The 22,396-nt window shown below is 36.8% G+C and overlaps 1 protein-coding gene across 1 annotated transcript in view; it reads left to right on the top strand.

Moving 5' to 3' along the window:
• Positions 1-22,396, top strand: part of Acap2 (ArfGAP with coiled-coil, ankyrin repeat and PH domains 2) — a 156,052-nt gene that overhangs the window by 100,652 nt on the left and 33,004 nt on the right. The window contains exons 9-11 of the mRNA XM_029559193.1: positions 5,844-5,918; positions 14,029-14,141; positions 22,149-22,200. Coding sequence (XP_029415053.1) covers positions 5,844-5,918; positions 14,029-14,141; positions 22,149-22,200 — 240 coding nt within the window. The remainder of the gene's footprint in view (positions 1-5,843; positions 5,919-14,028; positions 14,142-22,148; positions 22,201-22,396) is intronic.

Raw genomic sequence — 22,396 nt, 5'->3', positions numbered from 1 at the left:
CCTTTGTCAAATATCAGGTGGCTGAAATTGCGTGTACTCAGGTTTGGATCTCCAATGATGTTCCATTGATCTATGTGTCTTTTTTTTTGCGGCAGTACCATGCTGTTTTTATGACTGTGGCTCTGTAGTATACTTTGAGATCTGGTATAGTAATCCCCCAGCTTTGCTCTTTGTGCTCAGGGTTGCTTTGGCTATCTGGGGTCTTTTGTAACTCCATATGAGTTTAAGGATGCATTTTTCTAATTCTGTGAAGTATGTCATGGGGATTTTGATTGGGATTGCATTGAATCTATATATTGCTTTTGCTTTTGGTAGGATGGTCATTTTATCAATATTAATTCTTCCAATCCATGAGCATAGGAGGTCCTTCCATCTCCTAGTGTCTTTCTCAATCTCTTTCTTCAGAGATTTAAATTTTCATTGTAGAGCTATTCAATGTCTTTGGTTATGAACTCCATCATATAAATGAACTACATTTTCATTATCCACTCATCAATTAAGGGACACTTAGGTTGCTTCCATCTCTTAGCTATTGTGAAAAGAGCAGCAACAAGCATGGCTGTACAAGTGTCTCTACAATAGGACGAGTCCATTGGGTATATGCCAAGGAGTGGTATAACTGTGTCAGATGGTAGGTTCTTTTTTAAGAGTTCTCCACACTGCTTTGCATAGAGGCTGCGTGAGTTTCCAATCACACCGGCAGTGAATGAGTGTTTCGCTTTCTCCAATTAGAGCTATAAACTTTGCTCTTAGGACTGCTTTTAATGTGTCCCAGAGGTTGTATTGTGTTGTATTGTCCTTTTCCTTTTCCTTGAATTCCAGGAATTCCTTTATTTCTTTCTTCTTCTTCTTCTTCTTCTTCTTCTTCTTCTTCTTCTTCTTCTTCTTCTTCTTCTTCTTCTTCTTCTTCCTTCTTTCTTCTTTCTTCTTTCTTCTTTCTTCTTTTTTGAGACAGGGTCTCCCAGTAGCCCCAGCTGGCCTGGAGCTCACTATGTAGACCAGGCTGGCCTTGAACTCAAAGAGATCTGCCTGCCTCTGCCTCCCAAGTGCTGGGATTAAAGGCGTGTGCCACCACACCTGGCTTCTTTCTTAATTTCTTCTTTGACCTACTCATTGTTTAGGAGTGTGTTGTTCAATCGCCAGGAGTTTGTGTAGTGACTAGAGTTTCGTCTAGTGTTGATTTTGAGGTTTATTGCTTTGTGGTCTAATAGAATGCATAGAATTGTTTCAATATTTTTATATTTGTTGAGGTTTGTTTTGTGGCCCAGTGTGTGATCAATGTTTGAAAATGTTCCTTGAGGTGCTGAGTAGAAAGTGTATTCTATGGGGTTTGGGTGGAATAATCAAAAGATGTTTGTTAGGTCCATTTGATGTATGGTATCATTTAATTCAGATGTCTCTATGTTAATTCTTTTTCCAGTTGACTTGTCTAATGGAGACAGTGGGATATTGAAGTCCCCTATTTTTACTGAGTTGGGGTTAATCTGTGTCTTAAAGTCCTGTAGTATTGTTTTTATGAATTTGGGTGCACCAGAATTTGATGCATATATGTTAAGGATTGTAATATCTTCTTGGTTAACTGTTCCTTTGATCAGAATTAAGTGACCGTCCTTATCTCTTCTGATTAGTTTTACTTTGAAGTCTATTTTGTCAGATATTAGAATTGCAACCCCTGCTTGTTTCTTAGTGCCATTTGCTTGTAATATTCTTTTCCATCCTTTTACCTTAAGGTAGTGCCTGTCCTTGAAGGTGAGATGGGTTTCTTGCAGACAGCAAAGAGATGGATTTTGTTTCTTAATCCATTCACTTAGCCTGTGTCCTTTGACTGAGGAGTTTAGTACATTGATATTGAAGGTTATTATTGAAAGGTGTGTATTGATTGCCCTCATTTTGATTGCTGTTTGTGTCTCTGTGTAATTTTGTGTTTCCTAAATTATATCTTTATTTTCTTTCATTGCCCCAAGGTATAGTTGTTTCTCCCTCTGCTCTCTGTATTGCTTCAAGTATTCTTTGAAGGGCTGGTTTTGTGGACATGTATTCTTTCAGGCTATTCATGTCCTGGAAGATTTTTCTTTTCCCTTCAACTATCACAGACATTTTTTCTGGGTATTGTATTCCGGGGTGGCATCTATTGTCATGTAGAATTGGAAATACCTTGGTCCAGGGTCTTCTGGCTTTCATAGTTTACATTGGTAAGTCAGCTGCTATTCTGATGGGCTTTCCTTTGTATGTGACTTGTTTTCCTTTTCTGCTTTCAGTATTCTCTCTTTGGTCTGTACATTTAGTGTTTTTACTATGATATGTGGTAGGAGGTTTCTTTTCTGACCCTGTCTATTTGGTGTTCTATGTGCTTCCTGTATTTGTATGGGGATGTCTTTCCTTAATTTCAGGAAATTCTCTTCTACAGTCCTGTTTAAGATCTGGTCAGTACAATTAACCTGAAATTATTCTTCTTCCTCTATTCGTATGATCTGTAGATTTGGTCATTTCATTGTGTCCCACATCTCTTGCATATTCCATTTCTGTATTTTTAAAAATTTTCCATACTCTTTTCTTGAGTGATCCAGGTCTTCAACTTTATCCTCCAGTGTTGATATTCTGTTTTCCATCTCATTCATTCTAGAGGTGAGGCTTTCACTTCCTTCTTCATTTCAGCCTGAGTTTTCTTCAATATTCTATCTCTTTTGTGAATTCGTTCTGAAGTTTATCCCTATCTTCTTTTAGCTGTTTGATTTGTTTGTTCGTGTGTCCTTTAAATTCGTTGAATTCCTTGATCATGTTTATGATCTTTTAAATTCAGTGTCCTGGGTTATCTCTAGGGGGTTCTCCTTGTAGAACTCTTCTACAGGATTGGTGGTTGTGGTTTTGGCATGTGAATTTCTTTTGTTGTTTATGATTCTGATATTAAGTTGAAGTATGCCTCTGTTTGTATTATTGGGGTGCCTAGATCCTTTCTTTATTGGTTACGTAAAGCTGGTTGGTACAGGGTTCAGGTCCTCTCAGGTTTATTTTGGAGGGAACTGATGGCTTCAGATCAGCTATTCAGGGGTACCCACAGAAGTCCAATTCAGGTTCCAGTCAGGTACACTCAGGCTTCCTTTACCAGGTGGAGGCAGGATCCAGGGTCTTTCAGGCAGTCTTGTGCATTGTCAACCCTATGCCAGAGGGAGGCCAGAGGGAGGCCAGACTCTGCTGAGATCCCAGCTTTAGCCTACCAAAGGCAGATCTGCCCTGGGGCCTTGGCAGGGGCCTCACAAAATCCCAGGTAGATGGATGGTATAGCAATTAGGGGAAGCTCACCACCATGTGGAGGCAGGATCCGGGGGTTGTCAGGCTGTTCCCTGGGTTCTCAGGCCCTCTGGTAGTTGGAGGCCAGACGGAGGCTAGAACCTGGCACTCCATGGTAGTCTGCTGAGCTCCGAGCAGCAACCCCCCAATAGAGGATAGAGGTCCGAACCCACCCTCTCAGGCTGTCCACTGGGACTTCAGCCCTAGCCCACCAAAGCCAGATCTGCCCTGGGGCCTTGGGAGGGTCCTCACAAAATCCCAGGTAGGGGGATGGTATGGCAATTAGGGGAAGCTCTCCACTATGTGGAGGCAGGATCCAGGGGCTGTCAGGCTCTCCCCTGGGTTCTCAGGCCCTCTGGTAGTTGGAGGCCAGAACCCCGCACTCCCTAACCCCGCACTCCCCGCACACCCCGATGGCGGTCCAAACCCACCATCTCAGGCTGTCTGCTAGGTTCTCAGTCCTAGCCCACCAAAGCCAGATCTGCCCCAAAATTCTTATGTAATAGATTGTATGTGGAAAGTATGAAAAGACTAAAAATGAAGCTTCTCACAGTTTTGGTGCATACTTACAATCCTAGCACTTGGGAGGCTGAGGCAGGCAGATCTGGCGTTTGAGGCCATAGTGAGGTATTTGGTGGCATCCTGTCTCAAAAAAAACTAGCAAACAAAAGTGTCTGTTCCGCTCCCCTCTTCCCCCAACTACGTGTTCCCTGGTTAGCCTGAAACTAATAGACCAGGCTGGACTCAGTCTCACATAGATCCACTTGCCCGGGTCTTGCAAGTGCTAGGATTAGAGACCTGTCGTTACGCTTTGCCCCAAAGTATCTGTTTTTATAGTACAAATAACTGAATTTATTTTCCAACCTCTTATATTTTAATAATTGAATTATTGTCTTAATTTGCTTTTTATTCAGGTTATAGCTGTTCTTCGTTTCAAAAAATTATATTGGGTGTTTGGATAATGAAAATTTTGTATCTTGGGGTTATAAAGCTCCAAGGAACATTTTCATTTCACAGACACTTTAGATGTTTGTGGATTCTTTATTGTTTTCTTTTTTTTTGTTTTGTTTGTTTGTTTGTTTTTGGTGGTACTAAGGATCAAGCCCTCCTCATGCATGCTTAGCATGTACTCGACCACTGACTTGCCCCTGAGCCCTTGGGGACACTCAATTTCTTATATGGAAGGTCAGAAGGACATATTATGGCCATTTCTCTCACAGGGCCTAGGCTTATTGTATTGTTTGCATTGGCCTCATGATTCGAAGTGACTAATCAGGCTTAGCTCTCGTACTCAAACTCCAGCTAGCAGGAAAGAAAGACACATTCTCTCTCCTTAAGGACATTTCCTGGAAATTGTACACATCCCCCTGGGTACATCCTCATGGCCAATGCTTAGTCACTCACTGCAAGGAAATGTGGAAATACAGCTTTGATGCCAGAAAGTGATCTGGTAGGTCCAGTAGATCTGGTAGTGTGAGGGGGTGGCTACCATTGTTAAGAAAGAGGAGAAAATAGGTATTGGGAACAGCTTTTTATACCTTGTAGGAGAGGGTCAGGGTGTTGTAGGAATATGTAATAGGATATTGAGCCCAGGCTAAGTAAGACCCTCTTATGTTCTAGGCACTTTGTATATCCTGCTATCTTACATTAGGTGTAACTTAGACGAACAATGTGAATTGAATTGCAGTTGACTAGATGAAATAATGACATGTTTTTAGGTATGTATTGATTTGAATTTTATGAGTCCCCTCAGAAGTAAGATAATTTTGCAGACCCTTGAAAATCATGTAGTAAACCATACTTTCCATAGTGGATGGTGGATAAAATGGTCTGTTTGCATGTGGCCAGTTAAGATACTCTTTAGTAACTGAGTTACTAGGTTGAAACTAGGGGATTAATATTCTTTTATTATTTTATTTAGCTTAATCTTTCACAGAAAGGGCCTCACTGTATTGTCCAGGCTGGTCTTGAACTTACTGCTCTTTTTTAAAAAAGCTGTATTTTATTTGGCCAATTATTTATTCTACTTTTTAGATTTATGGTATAAGGAAGGTAGCTGGAAAACGTGATGTGTGATGAGTAGTGGGAAATATTGATGTGGACTTGGGGATGTTGCTTACTTTAGTTTAGCTGTATTGCTTTTTGCTATTTGTGGGGGGGGGAACTTTTTTTTTTTAACTTTTGTTTTGACACTAGCTACCAGAATTTCTTAAGTGGGTACATAGACACCTTAAGTTAGAGTCATTGTCCTTATTCAGGGATCGAACACATACTGCTAAGGATTGAACACATACTGCTAAGGATTGAACACATACTGCATGACACCAGGACTGTTCTTGGAAACCTTTTCCCTAAAGATACGGCTTTTTCAAAAAAGATTTAATACTAGAAAAAAATATGAACTTCTGCTGGAAAGTTAGCTAAAATGAGTTTTTAGGTAAACTTAAATGAAGTGACTTATTACTATGTTTATCTGTAAAATGACTTGGAATATGGTTTAAACATTACCTTTGTTTCTTTGAATTTTAAGTCTATAGTTTTCTTCTTTCCTTTAGTTGGATCGACTGGTTGTGGATGCGGCAAAGGAGAAAAGAGAAATGGAACAAAAACATTCTACTATTCAACAAAAGGTATACAAGGGAAAGTTAGATTAATTTCCATTTCGTAGGATTGTTAGTTTTGCAAGATACCATTGTGTTGCAACAAATCTCTTCAGTTGCTTGGTCAGATAATTCTTTTGTGAAAAGTAAACTACTTTTTTTTAATGTTAATGTATGCATTTTATTATGCTTCAGATCAAAACATTTGAAAACCATGCTTTTGAACCAGTTTATGATTACTCTTAATCAGCTAGGGTGCACTTAATGAAAATTTAAATATTATTTATGGTTTCATTTAGGTACCAACAACCTCCTGCAAATGGTTTTGAGTGTATATACATGCATATGAGACAGAGAGATAGCATAGCATCGTGAACCTTGGTGATGGTGTTTCTGATTTCCCATAGCCGCTGTCCCCCTCCAGAACTCTCCCCCGCAAGAAGCTCAGTTCTCCCCATCTCAACTCCCATTGTTTGTTAAATTGCCAAAACCTAGCAGATCAATTTTTAAAAATTTATTAATTATTTTACAGTTTGAGTGTATTGCCTGCATGTGTGTAAGTGTACCAATATCATGCAATGTCAGAAGATGGGGTTAAGTTCCTTTGAAACTGGAATTTTGGATGGTTGTTAGCTGCTATGTGGGTGCTGGGAATGGAACCTGGTTACTCTGCAAGAGTAGCCAGTGCTCTTAACCACTGAGCCATCTCTCTAGCTCCCCTTGACCAATGTTTTTTAAAATGAGAATTCAATATTAAACTAGTTTTTATTTCTTCATGTAAAAGAGCTGACAGGCACTACATATTCAGAACAGCCTAATAATATTTTATCTTATATAGTCCATGATATTTTATGTGGAGTAATCTAAAAATAAGAGTTAGGGATGTTAATGGAAAACCAAACCAAACCAAACCAGAATCAGTAGTAAACGCAAAGGAAAGCTAATTGATGGATTATTTGTACTCAAAGAGAAATAGAAAGATTTTTCTATCAAGCCATTTTTAAGTTAATTACTTCTTAGTTATTGTCAAACGAGACTTTATATTTTCTTTTGCTTAAAGGTGGACTAACTTTTTGTTGTTGTTGAAACATGATCTTGCTGAATTTCCCAGCCTAGCCTCAAGCTCGAAATCCTCCCAGCTCTGCCTCCTGTGTGCCCGAGATTACTGGTGCATACCACCATGCCTGGCTTTAGTTTAACTGTAGTTGAGTGACCTGTTTTCTTTTTCCCTCTCTCCCGCTCTCCCCTGTCCCCTCCACCCCACAGTATCTTGCTTTGTAGTTCAGACAGGCCTTGAACTTGTGATCCTTCTGCCTCAGCCTCCCAAGTGCTGGGATTACAGGTGTGTACCACCTTGCCTGGCTCTTTCTTTTTTTAATTGGCAGATAAAAGTTGTATATGTTTAAGGTATACAGCACGTTTTGATGAATAGCTTATTTTAATAGCATTACTATAAATTATTGCTAAAAGTGGAACTGATCATTTTTTAAATTAAAATGGTATTGCGTTTGTGGAAATATGTGACTATTAGTTAAATATTGTATATTTTAAAATATCTTTCTCATCATGTACATAGTTCAGTATTATACTGAAGGTCTCAAAATGCCAAATTATTAAGTCAGATTATTTAACTTTAAGCAATACACAACTGTTTTCCTTAAAGAACATAATGCTAATAATGCTATTTTTACTCATTGTGAATACTTTTCTTTGCCCTTAAATGCTGACACAGGCTGCATTACAGGTAAAGAAAAATCCACTCAATTAGAATTTAAGAAAAACTATTTCTAATGTAATAATTTAGCTATTTTAGGAATTAACATTGATCAGTGCAAGAAACAGTGATGCTGTGATCATCCATATGCCTTTATGTCCATGCATTCCTGATGGCGTGGAGCTGCAGTGTCAGAGAGTGTGGATGTTTTTGGTATTAGTGGCTACTGCTGAGTTAGTTTTCATTCTTGGCAGGCAGCACTGAGCATTCCCATTGCTCCCTACCACCTCACTGTATTGTGAGAGTTTTAGTTTTTTTGCCAGTTTGATGGCTAGATACAGACATCTCATTGTGGTTTAATTTATACATCTCTAGTGGCTAATAAACTCAAATCCTCTTATCTGTTGGTCATTTGGATATCCTATTTATGAAATGTCCTCTTTTCCTCTCCTTTTTCTCTTCTTCCTCTTCTTCTTCCTCTTGCTCCTCTTGCTCTTCTTCCTCCTCTTCCTCTTGTTGTTGTTGTTGCCAAGCTCCCTAACTAATGATCACACCTTCATAGAGTCTAGATATAAGCATTAGCCCCTTTGGGGACATTTGCATTTTATGTTTATAGTTTGTCAAACTTATGTTTGGTGCTTTTGTTACTTGTTCAGTAATTCCTTTCCATCAGAAGATCATAATTATCTTTCCTGTGTGCACTTTCTATGTTTATATCTTTGCTTTTTTGTTGTTTTAAATAATGTTGAAGTTTGAACTTCAGGTGTTACGTATGCTAGGCAGGTGCTGTGGTAAATAATGTCCTCTCGGGGAAAGCAGAGTCCTTGTCCTGTCTACTTCTTTGGTTTCCAGTTTTTGTCCTAATTTGTTGGATCATGAAGATATTCATAGAGATTCTAACAGCATATAATTCATCTCGCATTACTAATTGCTTACATTATGAAATAAATTACATTTTAAGTACTGCAATGTGTGACATTTTGAATACTTTATTAAGCAACATTAGTAGTAATTAAATTGAAGACTTGTGTATCTTGTGAAGTATTGAAAAACAGAAAAACACTTGTAATGCATTGCTCATTCAAGAGAATCTTATTTTATGTTTTATTATATTACATTATTTATGTTTTTGATATTGGGGTTACAGACAAGCAAGACAAGCATGCTACTGCTGAGCTGTACTCTTAGCCCCATTATTTCATGTTTTCACCAGCATCAGGATTATTAAAAAACTTCAGATGCTATAAATGACCTTTATTCTCCCAAGAAGCTAAAACTTCTGTATGAGACAGCTGTACCACTCCTGGGCATACATCTGAAGGAATCTAAGTGTGCATACTTCAGAGATGCCCATCTGTTTCTGTTTATTGTTGCTATTTACAATGGCCAAGATATGGAACCAGTCTCAGTGTTCATCAACATATGTATGGCTAAAGAAAATGTGATATGTATCTCACGTGGAGTTTTATGTAGCCATAAAGAAGAATGAAATGATGTCATTTGCAGGAAAATGGATGGAAGTGGAGAGCAAAGCAGACCAGAATCAGAAAGATGAATATCATGTTCTTTCTTATATGTGGAATCTATTTTAATAGAAAGTACATGAGATATACACATGAAAATATCTTAACGAAACCCAGTATATTATATACGAATTGAATAACGTAAAAATAAAAACCAGAACAAAAAGCACGTGAAATCTTTAAAAATATAACAAAGGTTGGGGCTGGGGACATGACTTGGTGGTAAAGTGTCTCCTATGTAAGCATGAGGGCCTGGATTCAGATACCCAGTACCCATGTAAAAAGCTGGGTGCAGTGACCTGCACCTGGAGTACGAGTGTTGAAGTGGCAACAGGAGGATCCCTGGAACTTAGTAGTTAGATAGCCTTGCCAAATTGGTGAGCTGCAGGTTTAGTGAAAGACCCTGTCTCAGAAATAAGTAATAGAAGAAGATACCTAATGTCAGCCTCTGGGCTCCACATACACATGCATGCACACAAACACACACACATGTGTACAACACACAAAGATTACAAAAGCCAGTTATATCGCTTTCTGGCTTCATCCAGTTTGCAAATGACAGCTGGGGGCATAGTTCTGTGCTGAAGCCTTTGTCTGTCATGCTTGAATCAAGCACTGAGTTTAATGTCTAGTATGTGCATGTGCTTGTGCACACACACACACACACAAGCACACACAGCAATGTAAATTTAAAAAATATATATACATAGAAACTTTAAGGAATTAATGTTCTCTAATTTTTTTCTAGAGAAAAAGTAGGAAGAAATATTCATTTATAATCAATGCAAATATTGACTTTTTATGATTAAAACTTGAAAAGAAGGTACCAGGAAGTTTTTTAAAAATTTTGAATTCAACCTATTTCCTTTTCACATCTTAGCAGATTCATGTTGGGAAAGCTCATGAGTGAGTCTCACTCTACCTTCCTGTGCTGGATAGCTTTAGTGTCAGCTTGACACACCTGGGTTGAGGGAGCCTCAATTGGGGAATTTCCTTCATTGGATTGGCCTGTGGCCGTGTCCATGGGGCACCTTCTTGATTGTTGAGTGATGTGGGAGGGCCCAGCCCACCGTGGGTGGTGCCACCCCTGGGCAGGTGGGCCTGTGTTGCATAAGAAAGCAGGCTGAGCAGGGGCCAGGAGATCAGGCCAGTGGGAGGCGCCGTTGCTCCATGGTCTGTGCTCTAGCTCCTGCCTCCAGGTTCCTGCCCTGAGTTTCTACCTTTGGCTCCCTGATGAACTGTGACCTGGGAGATGTGGGCTAGGTGGGCCTTTTCTTCCCCAGGTTGGTATTGGTCAGAATATTTTTGTCACAGCAATGAAGAAACAAACTAAGACACTTCCTTTCTGTATTCTGTACTTTTCTGTTGCTGTAATAGTACACTGTGACCAAGGCAACTTATAGAAGGAAGAGTTTATTTGAGCTCACAGTTTGGTTTAAGGGGTAAGAGTCCATAATGATGGGAGGCGTGACAGGTGGCTGGAACAGAAAGCCAAGCAATCACATCTTTATGCAGGCACAAGAAGCAGAGAATGACTGGAAATCCGGCAAGTTTTAATGTTCAAACCCAGTGAGGTGCTTCCTCTGGCATGGCCACATATCCTAAAACCTTGCAAAACAGCGCCACCAACTGGAGACAAAATGTCCAAATTCTTGGAGCCTTTGGGGGACATTCTCATTCAAACCACCATCCTAGAAAGCTGGTTCCTCACTGCTCAACATTCTCAAGAGACAGTCATTCTCAAGATAGGTCGAATTCTACACATAGCTGGAGATGTCATAGATCTTAGAGAAAACCCCAAGGCTGTCACATCTCTAGACAAATATAACTTCTTACTATGTGCAAAATTTGGATCCTTAAATTTACAGACAAGTATCCCAGTCACCATCCATCAAAGAAGCTTTCTTTTTTAAAACTTTTATTTATTATTTTTATTTTATGTGTATGCTTGTATTGCCTGCATATAGGTAAGTGCACCTGTGTCGTGCAATGCCCATGGAGGTCAGAAGAGGCTGTCGGATCCCCTGGGACTGGAGTTATGGACAGGTGTTAGCTGCTGTGTGGGTGCTGGGATTCAAACCCAGGTCTTCTGCAGGAACAACCAGTGTTCTTAACTGCTGAGCCATCTCTCCAGCCCCAGAAGCTTCTTTTTTCAACAGACAGAAATTATTACAGAGATCCACAACTAGTCACATACAGAGATTGTCTGTGAATTCCCCAAGCCTAAGTGGCACATCTACAATGGAATCTCTACACCTAAGACTCACGGAACATAGAACAAAGGGGAAAGAGAACACTAATGCATTTTTCAATTCCCATCAATGAAGCTTCCTCATGCAACAGAGGGCTGGGAACAGAAAAGGTCACAAATGGCCAAAATGTAGAGAATAAGAGTCTACGGAGTCCTTGGACAGGACTCCTATATTAAAATCCACCCACCCAGGGCTTAGAAGAGGGGGTGGAAAGATTGTAAGAGCCAGGGAGATGGTGCATGACCATAGGGAAATAGAGTCCTACAGACTCCTGGGACCCTTCTCGTATGAACCTACAGCAATGGTATCAGCATGTACAAGATCCAGGCAAACTCAAGCAGACAAAAACCCAGCACAGAACTTGTGAAAATGGACAACAGGTCCCAATCTTATTCAATGAATTATTGTTAGCTGATCACTGCTGGGCGAGGAGAGCTGATATTAAAGGAGGGACTCTAGATAGACTGACTAGGCCTCAGTGAATGAACTTCTTCTGAGGGATGTCTGGGGGCACTAACTTGACATGATAGGCCTTAACAAAAATGACAGAATGCATGAATTCCAGTGTGTGTGGGGGCTATGGTTGGGTGCCAGTGGAGAAGGGGGTATAAAGTTGATTGAGATGTCCTGTATGGCTGGGCGAGGTGGCGTATGACTTTAATCCCAGCACTAGGGAGGCAGAGGCAGGTGGATCTCTGAGAGTTCAAGGCCAGCCTGGTCTACATTGTGAGTTCCAGGCCAGCTGGGGCTAAAAAAGACAAAAAAAAAAGTGTTCTGTATGAAATACACAAAAATTGAATTAAAAGAAAGATAGGTAGAATTCTGACTTCAGGGGCTGGAGAGATGACTCAGTGTGCTAGATAGCTTTAGTGTCAACTTGACGCACCTGGGTTGAAGGAGCCTCAATTGGGGAATTGCCTCCATTGAACTGGCCTGTGGCCATGTCTGTGAGGCATCTTCTTGCTTGTTGTGTGATGTGGTCCCAGCCCACTGTGGATGGTACCACCCCTGGGCAGGTGGGCCTGTGTTGCATAACAAAGCAGGCTGAGCATGGACCAGGGAAACAAGCCAGTAAGCAGCTTTCCTCTGTGGCCTGTGCTCCAGCTCCTGACTCCAGGTTCCTGCCCTGAGTTCCTACGTTGGGCTCCCAGATGAACTGCGACCCGGGATATGTAAGCCTAATAAACCCTTTCCTTCCCAAGTTGGTATTGGTCAGAGTATTTTGTTACACCAATGGAGAAACAAACTAGGACACTCAGCTACCAAGAACATGTGCTGCCCTTGCAAGAGGACTGTAGTTTGGTTCATAGCACCCACATTGGACAGCTCACAACCACCTGTAACTCTGGCTCCTGAGGGGTCCAGTGCACTCTTCTAGCCTCTGTGAGCACCTGCTCACATGTATACATACAGAGACAAACATATGCACATTAAATAAATCTTAAAAAAAGAATTCTGATTTTAATCATTGGTGCAGGAGTAAATTTGAAAGCTCGGAAACAGATTTTTTTCATTCTGAAATTTTCTGTGCTACCATCTATTTTGTTGTTTTGTTCAATATACTTTGAGAGTTGGTTAAAAAACAATTTAAAGTGTTGGACTCCTGATATTTTGTTTAAATTTGTAATGATTTGGAGGAAAATTAGAAGTTTGAATTGCATTTGCATTCACATAGATGATTTGATAGACTAAAATACCATGAGTAATTCTAGTGCTTATGGAAAGTGATGTCAACATGCCCATTTTAAACTTTGCTCCTAAAGTCCCTTTTCTTTGCAAAACAAAATTATCTTTTATGGGAAAAATTCTATAGTGTTTTTATCTCATTTATGAACTTCCCAAATAGAAAATTATTATTCTTATCAGATTATAAATTTATCTTGATAGTAATATATTTAGAAAATAGTGCTAGATTAAAATAACCTCAAATATATTCGTATGTCTTCAAAATTAGCACTTAGCACCATAAAACACTGGGATACACTGGAAGCATTTTAAACAGTGTTTCGTGTAATATTTCATTTTAAACAGTGTTTCGTGTAATATTACTTCTTTTTCTTTGCCTATTTACATGCGTATTATTTATGCTTTTAACAGAATTTATATAGTTTTCTTTTTTGCAGTATGATAATTATGTGTTTTACACCAGAATTTATATAGTTTTCTTTCTCTTTTGCAGTATGTTATATATAATTATGTTTTACACTGTCATTATCATAGCTATTCTGAGTCCACATACTTTAGTATGTTGAAGTGTTCTTAATTATTGAGTGCCTAGGTCCCCCTCCCCATTCTTATGAATATTATTCTAAGTCTTTTATAAGTATTTTTATTTTCTTTGAGAATTTCATACAGTGTATTTTGGTCATTTTCATCCCCAACTCCTCCTCTTACCTCCTCGGAGCCACCCCCACTTCCCTCCCTCCCCAACTTTATGTCCTCTTTCTTTTTTTAATTCAATAACCCATTGATTCCATTTGTGCTATCTATGTACTTTTGGGTGTGGGGCCTTTCACTGGAATGTGGTCATAAGTCTTAATGCAAAGCCCTTTTTTAAAAAAAATTTTTTTTTAAATTTCTTTCCCTAGATAAATTTCTTTTTCTGGGGGATATAGTGAAGTCATCTGAACTTTGTGTATTATTTTGTCTAGGATTTCTCCAGTGACGATTCTAAGTTAGAGTATAATGTTGATGCTGCAAATGGCATTGTCATGGAGGGCTACCTGTTCAAACGAGCCAGCAATGCCTTCAAAACCTGGAACAGGTAATGGGCTTCAAATACTATCTTGATGCTAATGCTTTGCCATTTTCTGACTTTCCTTTTGACCTGGCCCCTCCCCCCCATAAATTTCTAAATTCTATAAATTCCATAGTAACATTCTTGAATCCAGTCCAATAAAGAAAAGAGCTTAGCAGATGAAAAGTGAAAGCATAAATTCTTAAATCTAAAACTTAAGCAACTTTTAAAGGAGGAAACCATGAGAATTTTATAATGCTTAGTCTGTGTTGACTAGATCATCATAGTACATTTTATACTTAGGGTTTACTTGTGGGTTTTAAACCCAGGTGATTTATGTCTTTTTAGTAATTAGGAGGTTAAAGAACTGTAATGTTTTAAAAATAGGGCATGTTGTGACAGATAGCTGTTCTTTCTTTACTCTGAATGTGATGCCTAGCAAAAACTTCTAATTTTTCTAAATAATTAAGAATGGAATTATAGCCAGGTGTTGTGGGAGGCACGTGTAATCCCATCAGTCAGGAGGCTAAGGCAGGAGGATTGTGAGTTCCAGGCCAGCTTGGGTTACATAACAAGATCCTATCTCAAAAATTAGAAAATTGAAAACAAACAAAAATGTATAAAATATTTTACTGTATTAATGAAATAAGGTGAAATAATTTCATACATAATAATACTGAACGGTTGCTTGGCTCAGGATCAAACTTCTGAATATTAGTGATTAATCTTTTATTCAAGGTACCTTTTTTTAAGCAAAAAAAGGACAATTTTGTAATAATTGACCACAGTATTCAGGTTCTAGTTAGTTGGTTTGCTGTTGCATTATTTCTTGTAATGTCTTCTATTAATACTGTTATGAGCATGCTGTGAAGTCACCTAATGGCAGATGTTTGTTTCTTAATAATGGGCATTAGTGAAATAAGTGGAATTTTCTCTATAAGTTCATTTAGTGTTGATTTTGTTAATTTAAATGAGAACATTTGATGCTTTATTATTTTTATTTTATGTGTATGAGTGTATTGCCTGCATGCAAATGTAAGTGCACCTGTGTTATGCAGTGCCCATGGAGGTCAGAAGACAGCATCAGATCCCCTGAAACTGGAGTTATGGACGGTTGTTAGCTGTCATGTGGGTGCTGGGAATCAAACTCGGGTCTTCTGCAAGAGCAGTAATCGCTGAGCCATCTCTCCAGCCCCTTGATGCTTTATTGAGATGAGCTCTGAGTGCACTTATTTTGATTTCTTGGTGTTGAAGTTAAAAAACATTAATTGACATTTTCAAGTGTTAGTAATTTATTGAGCTTTTCTCTAGTAGTTGATGTTGTGGGAAGTCTAAATGGTACATTGTTTCATTTGAAGTAATTTTTCTTTAGCTAAGGAAAGAATAATGATATTTGATATTAAGTCTATGAATTATGTGGAACTTTAAAATCAGACATGAATATTGAAAGACCAACTCTAGTGATCTAGTTAAAGATGTTTCTGGTTATCATAAAGTGAAAATGAAAAATTAAGATTATGTTTTATAGATAAAAATTAAAATAACCCTTTAAGCCTATCTTGGCAAATTCTGTAGCTAGTATAAGAAATTTTAAGAAATGGGTGCATATCGAATTTATATAATGAATTAAGATCATTTAACCAATATAGTTTTATAATATAATGTTAGAATTGAAATTTAACCTTTAGATTTAAAAACTCTGTCCTTAAAGTTTAAGAAAATAAAAATACAGTAAATCCATAGAAACATTCCATTAAGTTAAGAAGAAAAGCAGTGAACTTCCTTGGACCACTTCTGTGAGCAATATCACCTCAGACATCAGAATGAAGCACAGTAAGTCTTAGTGGAGAATTGCATTGCTGTTTAGGTAGAATAAAATTAACATTAATTTAAATATGGATATTTTAGTTTTTAATTTCTTTTTTTTTTTGAATTGTATTAACTGGCATTGATACTAAACAAAAAATCAAATCAAATAGAAAGTAACTGGAAAATCCTCCGTTGTACACATGCTGTCATTTACAAAATGAAGAAAATTCCTTAGGAAATTAAGCTGTTTTTTAAGGGTGGTGACTGTTAATTATCAGAATTGTAGATTATAGTTCACCCTAATTTTCAGTAAGGAAATAGAGCATTTCAGGACTGAAATGGAATAGGTTTATTTTTTCTCATACTTTTGTAATTTGGAAATTAAAGATGGTTGGCTCCAATGGAGCTTCTGGTGTGGGGTCCAGTGGTGGATTGTACCACAGTGGCAGAACTGTGCAACAGAAATCTTTTGTTGAGACAGGAAGCCAGAGAGCAGAAGAGGCCTGTCTTCTCTTTTTGTAACAGCCAGCTTTCCTCAAGAGACAATCATTAATCCCTTACATAGGTAATGTCCTCAGTGGTATAGTTACCCAACACAAGGCCCCACCTCTTAAAAAGATTCTGCCACCCAACACTGCCACTTTGAACAGGTCTAATGCATAAACCTTTGGGGGTGGGGGGCAATCCTATGTAAAGTGTAACAGAATGGAATAACAGAGATGGAAGAAGAAAGAACACTGATCCATGAAATGTCATTAAGAGTTTTTCTTGGGTTCTTAATAATAAAATTTTCAAATGTATTTAAGTTTCTTAAATGAGGTTTATGAAGAAAATCTAATCTCAAGAAGTACAAATAATTTTCTTTTATCTGTGTTTGACTTAGAGTCTGTTCTAATTTTCCGTTTAGCTTAATCCAATATAGTCTACTGATCTTTGGCTAAAAATGTGTATTTGTCATATTACAAACTAATAGGAATTCAGCTATTCAGATTTAAAGTTTTCCCTACCTGCTGCCTACATATTTTTAAAAATATTGTTTGGTTGGTTTTAGGGATTGTTTTTTAATGTTTCGTTACCATAAGGTACCAATTTATAACAACAAACTATTTACTCTTATCTATAGTTTTATGAAATTATGGCATGTAATATTTTCAACATGAGGGATGTGTGAATATGACTAGGAATTCCCAAATATGTAAAAATTTCATCCCATGCTTCAAAATTGCAATTCTGTTTTACAGCAGCTTTTAGTGATATGAAATATAGCATGGTAATTATATTTTGTGTGATGTGAGCCAAATGGCATCAGAATGGAAAGTTTACATACTACATAGAGTATGAATCTTACTTCTGCTTGGTCCCAGATTTCTTATTTGTGTCATCTCAAAGTTATGTAAATCTGTAATTAATTAGCCCTCTGTATTCATGATTTCACATTTGTGGATTCAACCAAATCCGGATCAAAAATATTGGGGCAAAAAAAAAAAAAAAACCAAGTTTGTACTTGGAGCTTTTTTCCTGGTAATTATTCTTTAAACAATACAGTTTAATAAATGTTTATACAGCATGTGCATTATCATTGGAATTACAAGTGATCTGGGGATGATTGAGCAAGATGCAGGTTTATAATCCCAGCTACTCAAGGGGCTCAGGCATGAAATGACCTGAGTCAAAATAGGGCAACATGATTAAGACTCTCTCTGTTAAAAAAGGATGCACACACACAAGCACACACGTTAAGGTTATGTGTAAACACTATAATATTTTATTTTAGAGAATTTGAGCATCTGTGGATTTTATATAAATGGGTGGGTCCTAGAACCAATTGCCACACTGATATGAAGAGACTACTTTATTTTTCTTAAGGTACATATAAGGTTTGTCATGATAAATTTTCCTTATTAGGTAATTTTCTAAGTATGGCCGTTTCAATTCAGACTTACGCCACTGGAACCTGTATTTTTGTTTTGCTTCTTGTAATGAATTTAGAAAAGATGAAGAGCAAGGAAAAGAACGTGTTAACATAATTTAGCAATAACTTGGAAAGGTTACTAAACAGATTCTTTTGTTGAACTAGAAAATATGACCAGATGCATAAAATGTATTCATTATACAAACGTTTAAAGCAAAATGCTCTGCATACTGCTAAAAATGTTTTTATTGACTTTTTGTTTTAAAGAAAGAAGTATATATGTAGATTCAGGATGAATTGGCTGGGCACAGTATGTACCTGTGATCCCAGCACCTGGGAAGTGGAGGCTGGAGAATTGTGAATTCAAGGCCAAACTGGGCTACATAGCCAGGCCTTGTCACAGCTCCTCTATAACCTCCCCTAAAAAAAAAAAAAAAGAAAACACTTACATGTGGCCTTAAAGTCTCTGCTATCATGTAATGAAAATAGGGGTGGGCAGGTGTGAGGTTTATTTGGCCAATATTCTATGATGTTTGAAATTCTTAGTTAGTGACCCCACTTTCCTTCCAAAAAGTTTTTATATGGTCAAGGTTTTTGCAGATTCACCGTGGTGATTTTTTTCCTTAATTTTTAGGAACAGCTTATTAAAGTGTGGCAAGGTACTATATATTTTCTAGTCATGACCAAATAGGCAGAAAATAATAAAAGAGGTAGAACATAATACTTAAAGCAAGTTTTTGAAAATTTTCATTTCAGATTCTTAAGAGTTGAAATGCTACAACATGCATATATTTATAATACATAAATAAAACTCAGCAGATACTTTTGACTGTTTGGTTATGTTATTAGCTTAAGCTTATTTCTTTAATTCTTGCTTTATTTTTGTATCATGCTAGTCCTTGGCTTATTTTGCGCATTTGCATTTTCATTCTTTTACTTCCTTTCCCTTTTGTTTTAACCCTGCCCCATTTTTTCACATGACAGGAAAAAGCCCGATCATATCAGGTACCAAACAGCTTCCTGCTCTTCATCCTTCTTTTATTCCAGTTTCCTCTTTAGCACGAAAAAGCTCATAATTAACCCGCATTTCAGTCGGATTACTTGCAATGGATAAAAAGTCTCTATATTCTAAATCAGAAAGAAAACATAAGCTTTTTATTCAAGAAGTAGAATTGTACCTTTTAATTAACCATAACCTTAATTTATTTCAATCTCTAGAAGAACATTTCATGTACTTATAATTATCCAAACTAGATACAAATTGAGTAATATGGATACTTTTATGACTTTTTATTTTTTATGAAAGAAATAAACTAGCAAATTCCTAAAAATTTGAGCAGTAGCTAAGATTAGTTGCTTTGATAACAACTGTGTTATGTTGAAAGAACACATTGTCAGTTTCGTAGGGTTTTTTTGTTTGACCACTTCCTGTGAGAAAAACAAATCGAATTTCAAATAAAGGAGTGTATATATTCAGGCTTTTTATCTTATTAAGTGTTTATATATTTGGCAACTGAATGTGATATGAACCCATAATTTATATAGTTTGAGAGATAAAGCTTCTCCAGGCTTGCAAGTTGACTTTTACCCATGCTCTTGATCTTAAGATCAAACCTAGTAAAAGATATTTTTATAAATACATATTTTCTTGACCCACATTTTGTCATTTGAAATTCTCATTGGTATGTAATATTAACCTTCTTAATAAGTTAAATATGGTGGTCTAAAGTAAACCAAATTTCTTCAATTTAGCATAGATACAATACTGTGTCTTATTTTTCTCAAGGCATGGGAATTTTTCCTTCTTAGACATTGTCTTATACTCTGGCTTTGTGCTCTATTTATGCTGTAGAAAGCATAATTGCTTTCCAAAATTTGTCTCATTTGTCTCTTTGGATCTAGTTACTGTTTTTTGTAGCATTCCAAAATTTCAGGCACCAAATTTTTTTTAATTTTTTTTTTGTGTGTGGGTGTGTATATAACCCATAGACATAGACCATTTATTTATTTATCTATTTATTTTTTATTTATCTTTTATTTGGTATTCATCTCATTTTTACTTTCTTAGAAATGTTAATAATCAGTAGGATTGTTTTAAAAACTATATTCCAGTGCTTGCGGAGATGGCTCAGTAAGGAAAGTACTTGCCATGCAAGTAGGCATTCCTGAGTTTGAATCCCTAGAACCCATATGAAAATGCCAGATGTAGAGATGCATGCTTGTAATCCCAGTGCTGGGGAGATAGGTAGATAGGTGCCTGGGGCTCACTGGCAAGCCAGTCTAGCCTAGTTTGAGCATGAGACATCTTGTCTCAAAGAAGTTGGACAGTGTTCCTAAGGGTGACACCCAGGGTTGTCCTCTGGCCTTCACATGCATGTGCACACATGCATATGCACACATGTGGCACCTGCCCACATACCCTCTTAGAAAAACCAACTATATTCCATCTTATTTACCTGGCTAAAGTTCCGGTTGGTGTTAGATGTTTATTTTTAATGGTAGTAGAGGGAAGATTGTATCAGACAAACAAATCTTTGTAATTCATTTTTTTCTACCTATGACATATATGATTTTTTTCTTTAAGGAGTCATCACATTAAAATGAATTTATATTGTCTTTCCTAAGTGTATAAAAAACTGATGTACAGGTGCCACCCAGAAGCAGATGAATTTAAAGAGACTCAGTTTCAGAAATACATATGATCCATAAGGCTGATAGCCTAAGGGAATGGTCTCTGGCAAAGCAGCATCTGGATTTTTACCTGGTATTTTATTATTATTTCTAGGAACTACTGTTCTAAGACAAGTAGGTCAAAAGAAATTTTTGTTTGAGGTCCTCAGAAGCATGAAGAGTTTACATTGATATATCAATGTCTTTCCATTGTTCTGTAAAACTATAGCTTTTCTAAAACTCTGTAAGATAATTACTATAATATGCAATCTATAAAATTTTATTAATCTAGCCCACTTCCCTTCAAATGGTTTTAAAAACCGCTTTAATCAGTATCAGAGATTGTTTCCATTGCATGTCATCCCATGTGGCAGGGCTGCACCATTTGGTTTATGTGTAGGGGTTTCTTCTAACATTTCTAACCAGCTACCTGTTGCCAAACAAAGACCCTTGGAAGTTCTTCCTTTTCTGGTCTGACTTGATTTGCATTTAGACGCACCCCATATCGTTTTATATAGATGCTTATTTAACAAATTTCTCTTTCAATATAAAAGGTGTTATGTTTTTAAGTGGCAAGAAAACCTAACTACCGAGTAAAAGGCTTAAAAAATACAAAAGCGTCTCCTAATCTTTTTCTCAGCTGTGGAGAAATAACTTAAAATTAAAGATAGAAATTCAAATGTGTAAATACAATTTCTAGTCATTTGTATTAATATCAATGAAAAGGTAGAATCTCTATCTGCTAATAGATTAATAACTAACGTTCATAGTAAAAACCATCTCATGTGAATGAAACTAATTTAAAAATAACAGCTCAAATACTATTTTACTTTTCATGCTTGATGAGAAGTTTTGCTTCCTTTTATGAATGGCTTTTGACTGTGATTTTTTATGTTTTTAGATCTTTTTATTGTTTTAACAAATTAGAATTGGCAAATATGGCTTACATGGCTTACCCTTTTTTCTAAAGAAGATTGCAAATAAATTGTATTCCTAATAATTTATAGTAATGAGGAGAACCATATAAATAGTTGGGAACCATATGTGGTAATAACTTCATTTGCCTTAGAAATATTTTCTGTGAAATAAGGCCAATAAGTGATTCTCTTCTCTTTGATGCCAGTTCTAAAGCAGTGAGCTTCTATTTTGCTTATCAAATTCAACTTGATGAATTATCTCCTGAAAGGTTTACAAGCACCATTTATCTTAATGCTCTATTGTATATAAATGGATATTTTTGTTCACAGTGTAAGTTTTCTTTAACTGTCTATAAAATTAGATATTTTAGGGGAAAGATTTTAGTTATTTTGAGGTACCTAAAAAAAAACTATATAACTTTGGACTTAAAAAAAAAAACTTATTAGGTCTTAGCATAAAAATAGCTTTCATTAAGATATAAAGTTGTGACATAAAATGAATCAAAGCATAGTAAATTTATTTTCCTAATCTATGATTTTAAGATGTGTGTTCTTATTTTCTATAGTTTCCCCATATTGCTCTCAGTTTACAAAAACAAAACAGTACACTCTCAAAATATAATTACCCCAAACTGGTTTCCAGTGATTTCCAAAATATTTCATTTCTACCAACAACAGAAATAACCTATGTTGGTGAAAATTTTAACCTATCTTCTTTTTATTTAGGCGCTGGTTTTCTATACAGAACAATCAACTGGTTTACCAGAAAAAGTTTAAGGTAGGTGATTTGTTAAGCAATAAAGTGAAGTCCAGTGAGTTTCCTGTTTTAGTTCTTTATCTTTGTCTTGGTAAACATTGAAGTTCATAAATAATCATGTGCAAAATTCTTGAAATTCTTGTTTTTTCTGTCTGGGAATGTATGTAAAGACCCTAGACTGGACACTATCAGCACTTACTAAGCTATTTTTTTTTTT

The sequence above is a fragment of the Nannospalax galili genome, unplaced genomic scaffold (assembly GCF_000622305.1).
Source record: "Nannospalax galili isolate Female #2095 unplaced genomic scaffold, S.galili_v1.0 scaffold2049, whole genome shotgun sequence".
NCBI lineage: Eukaryota > Metazoa > Chordata > Mammalia > Rodentia > Spalacidae > Nannospalax > Nannospalax galili.
This window is presented reverse-complemented; position numbering and strand designations above follow the sequence as displayed.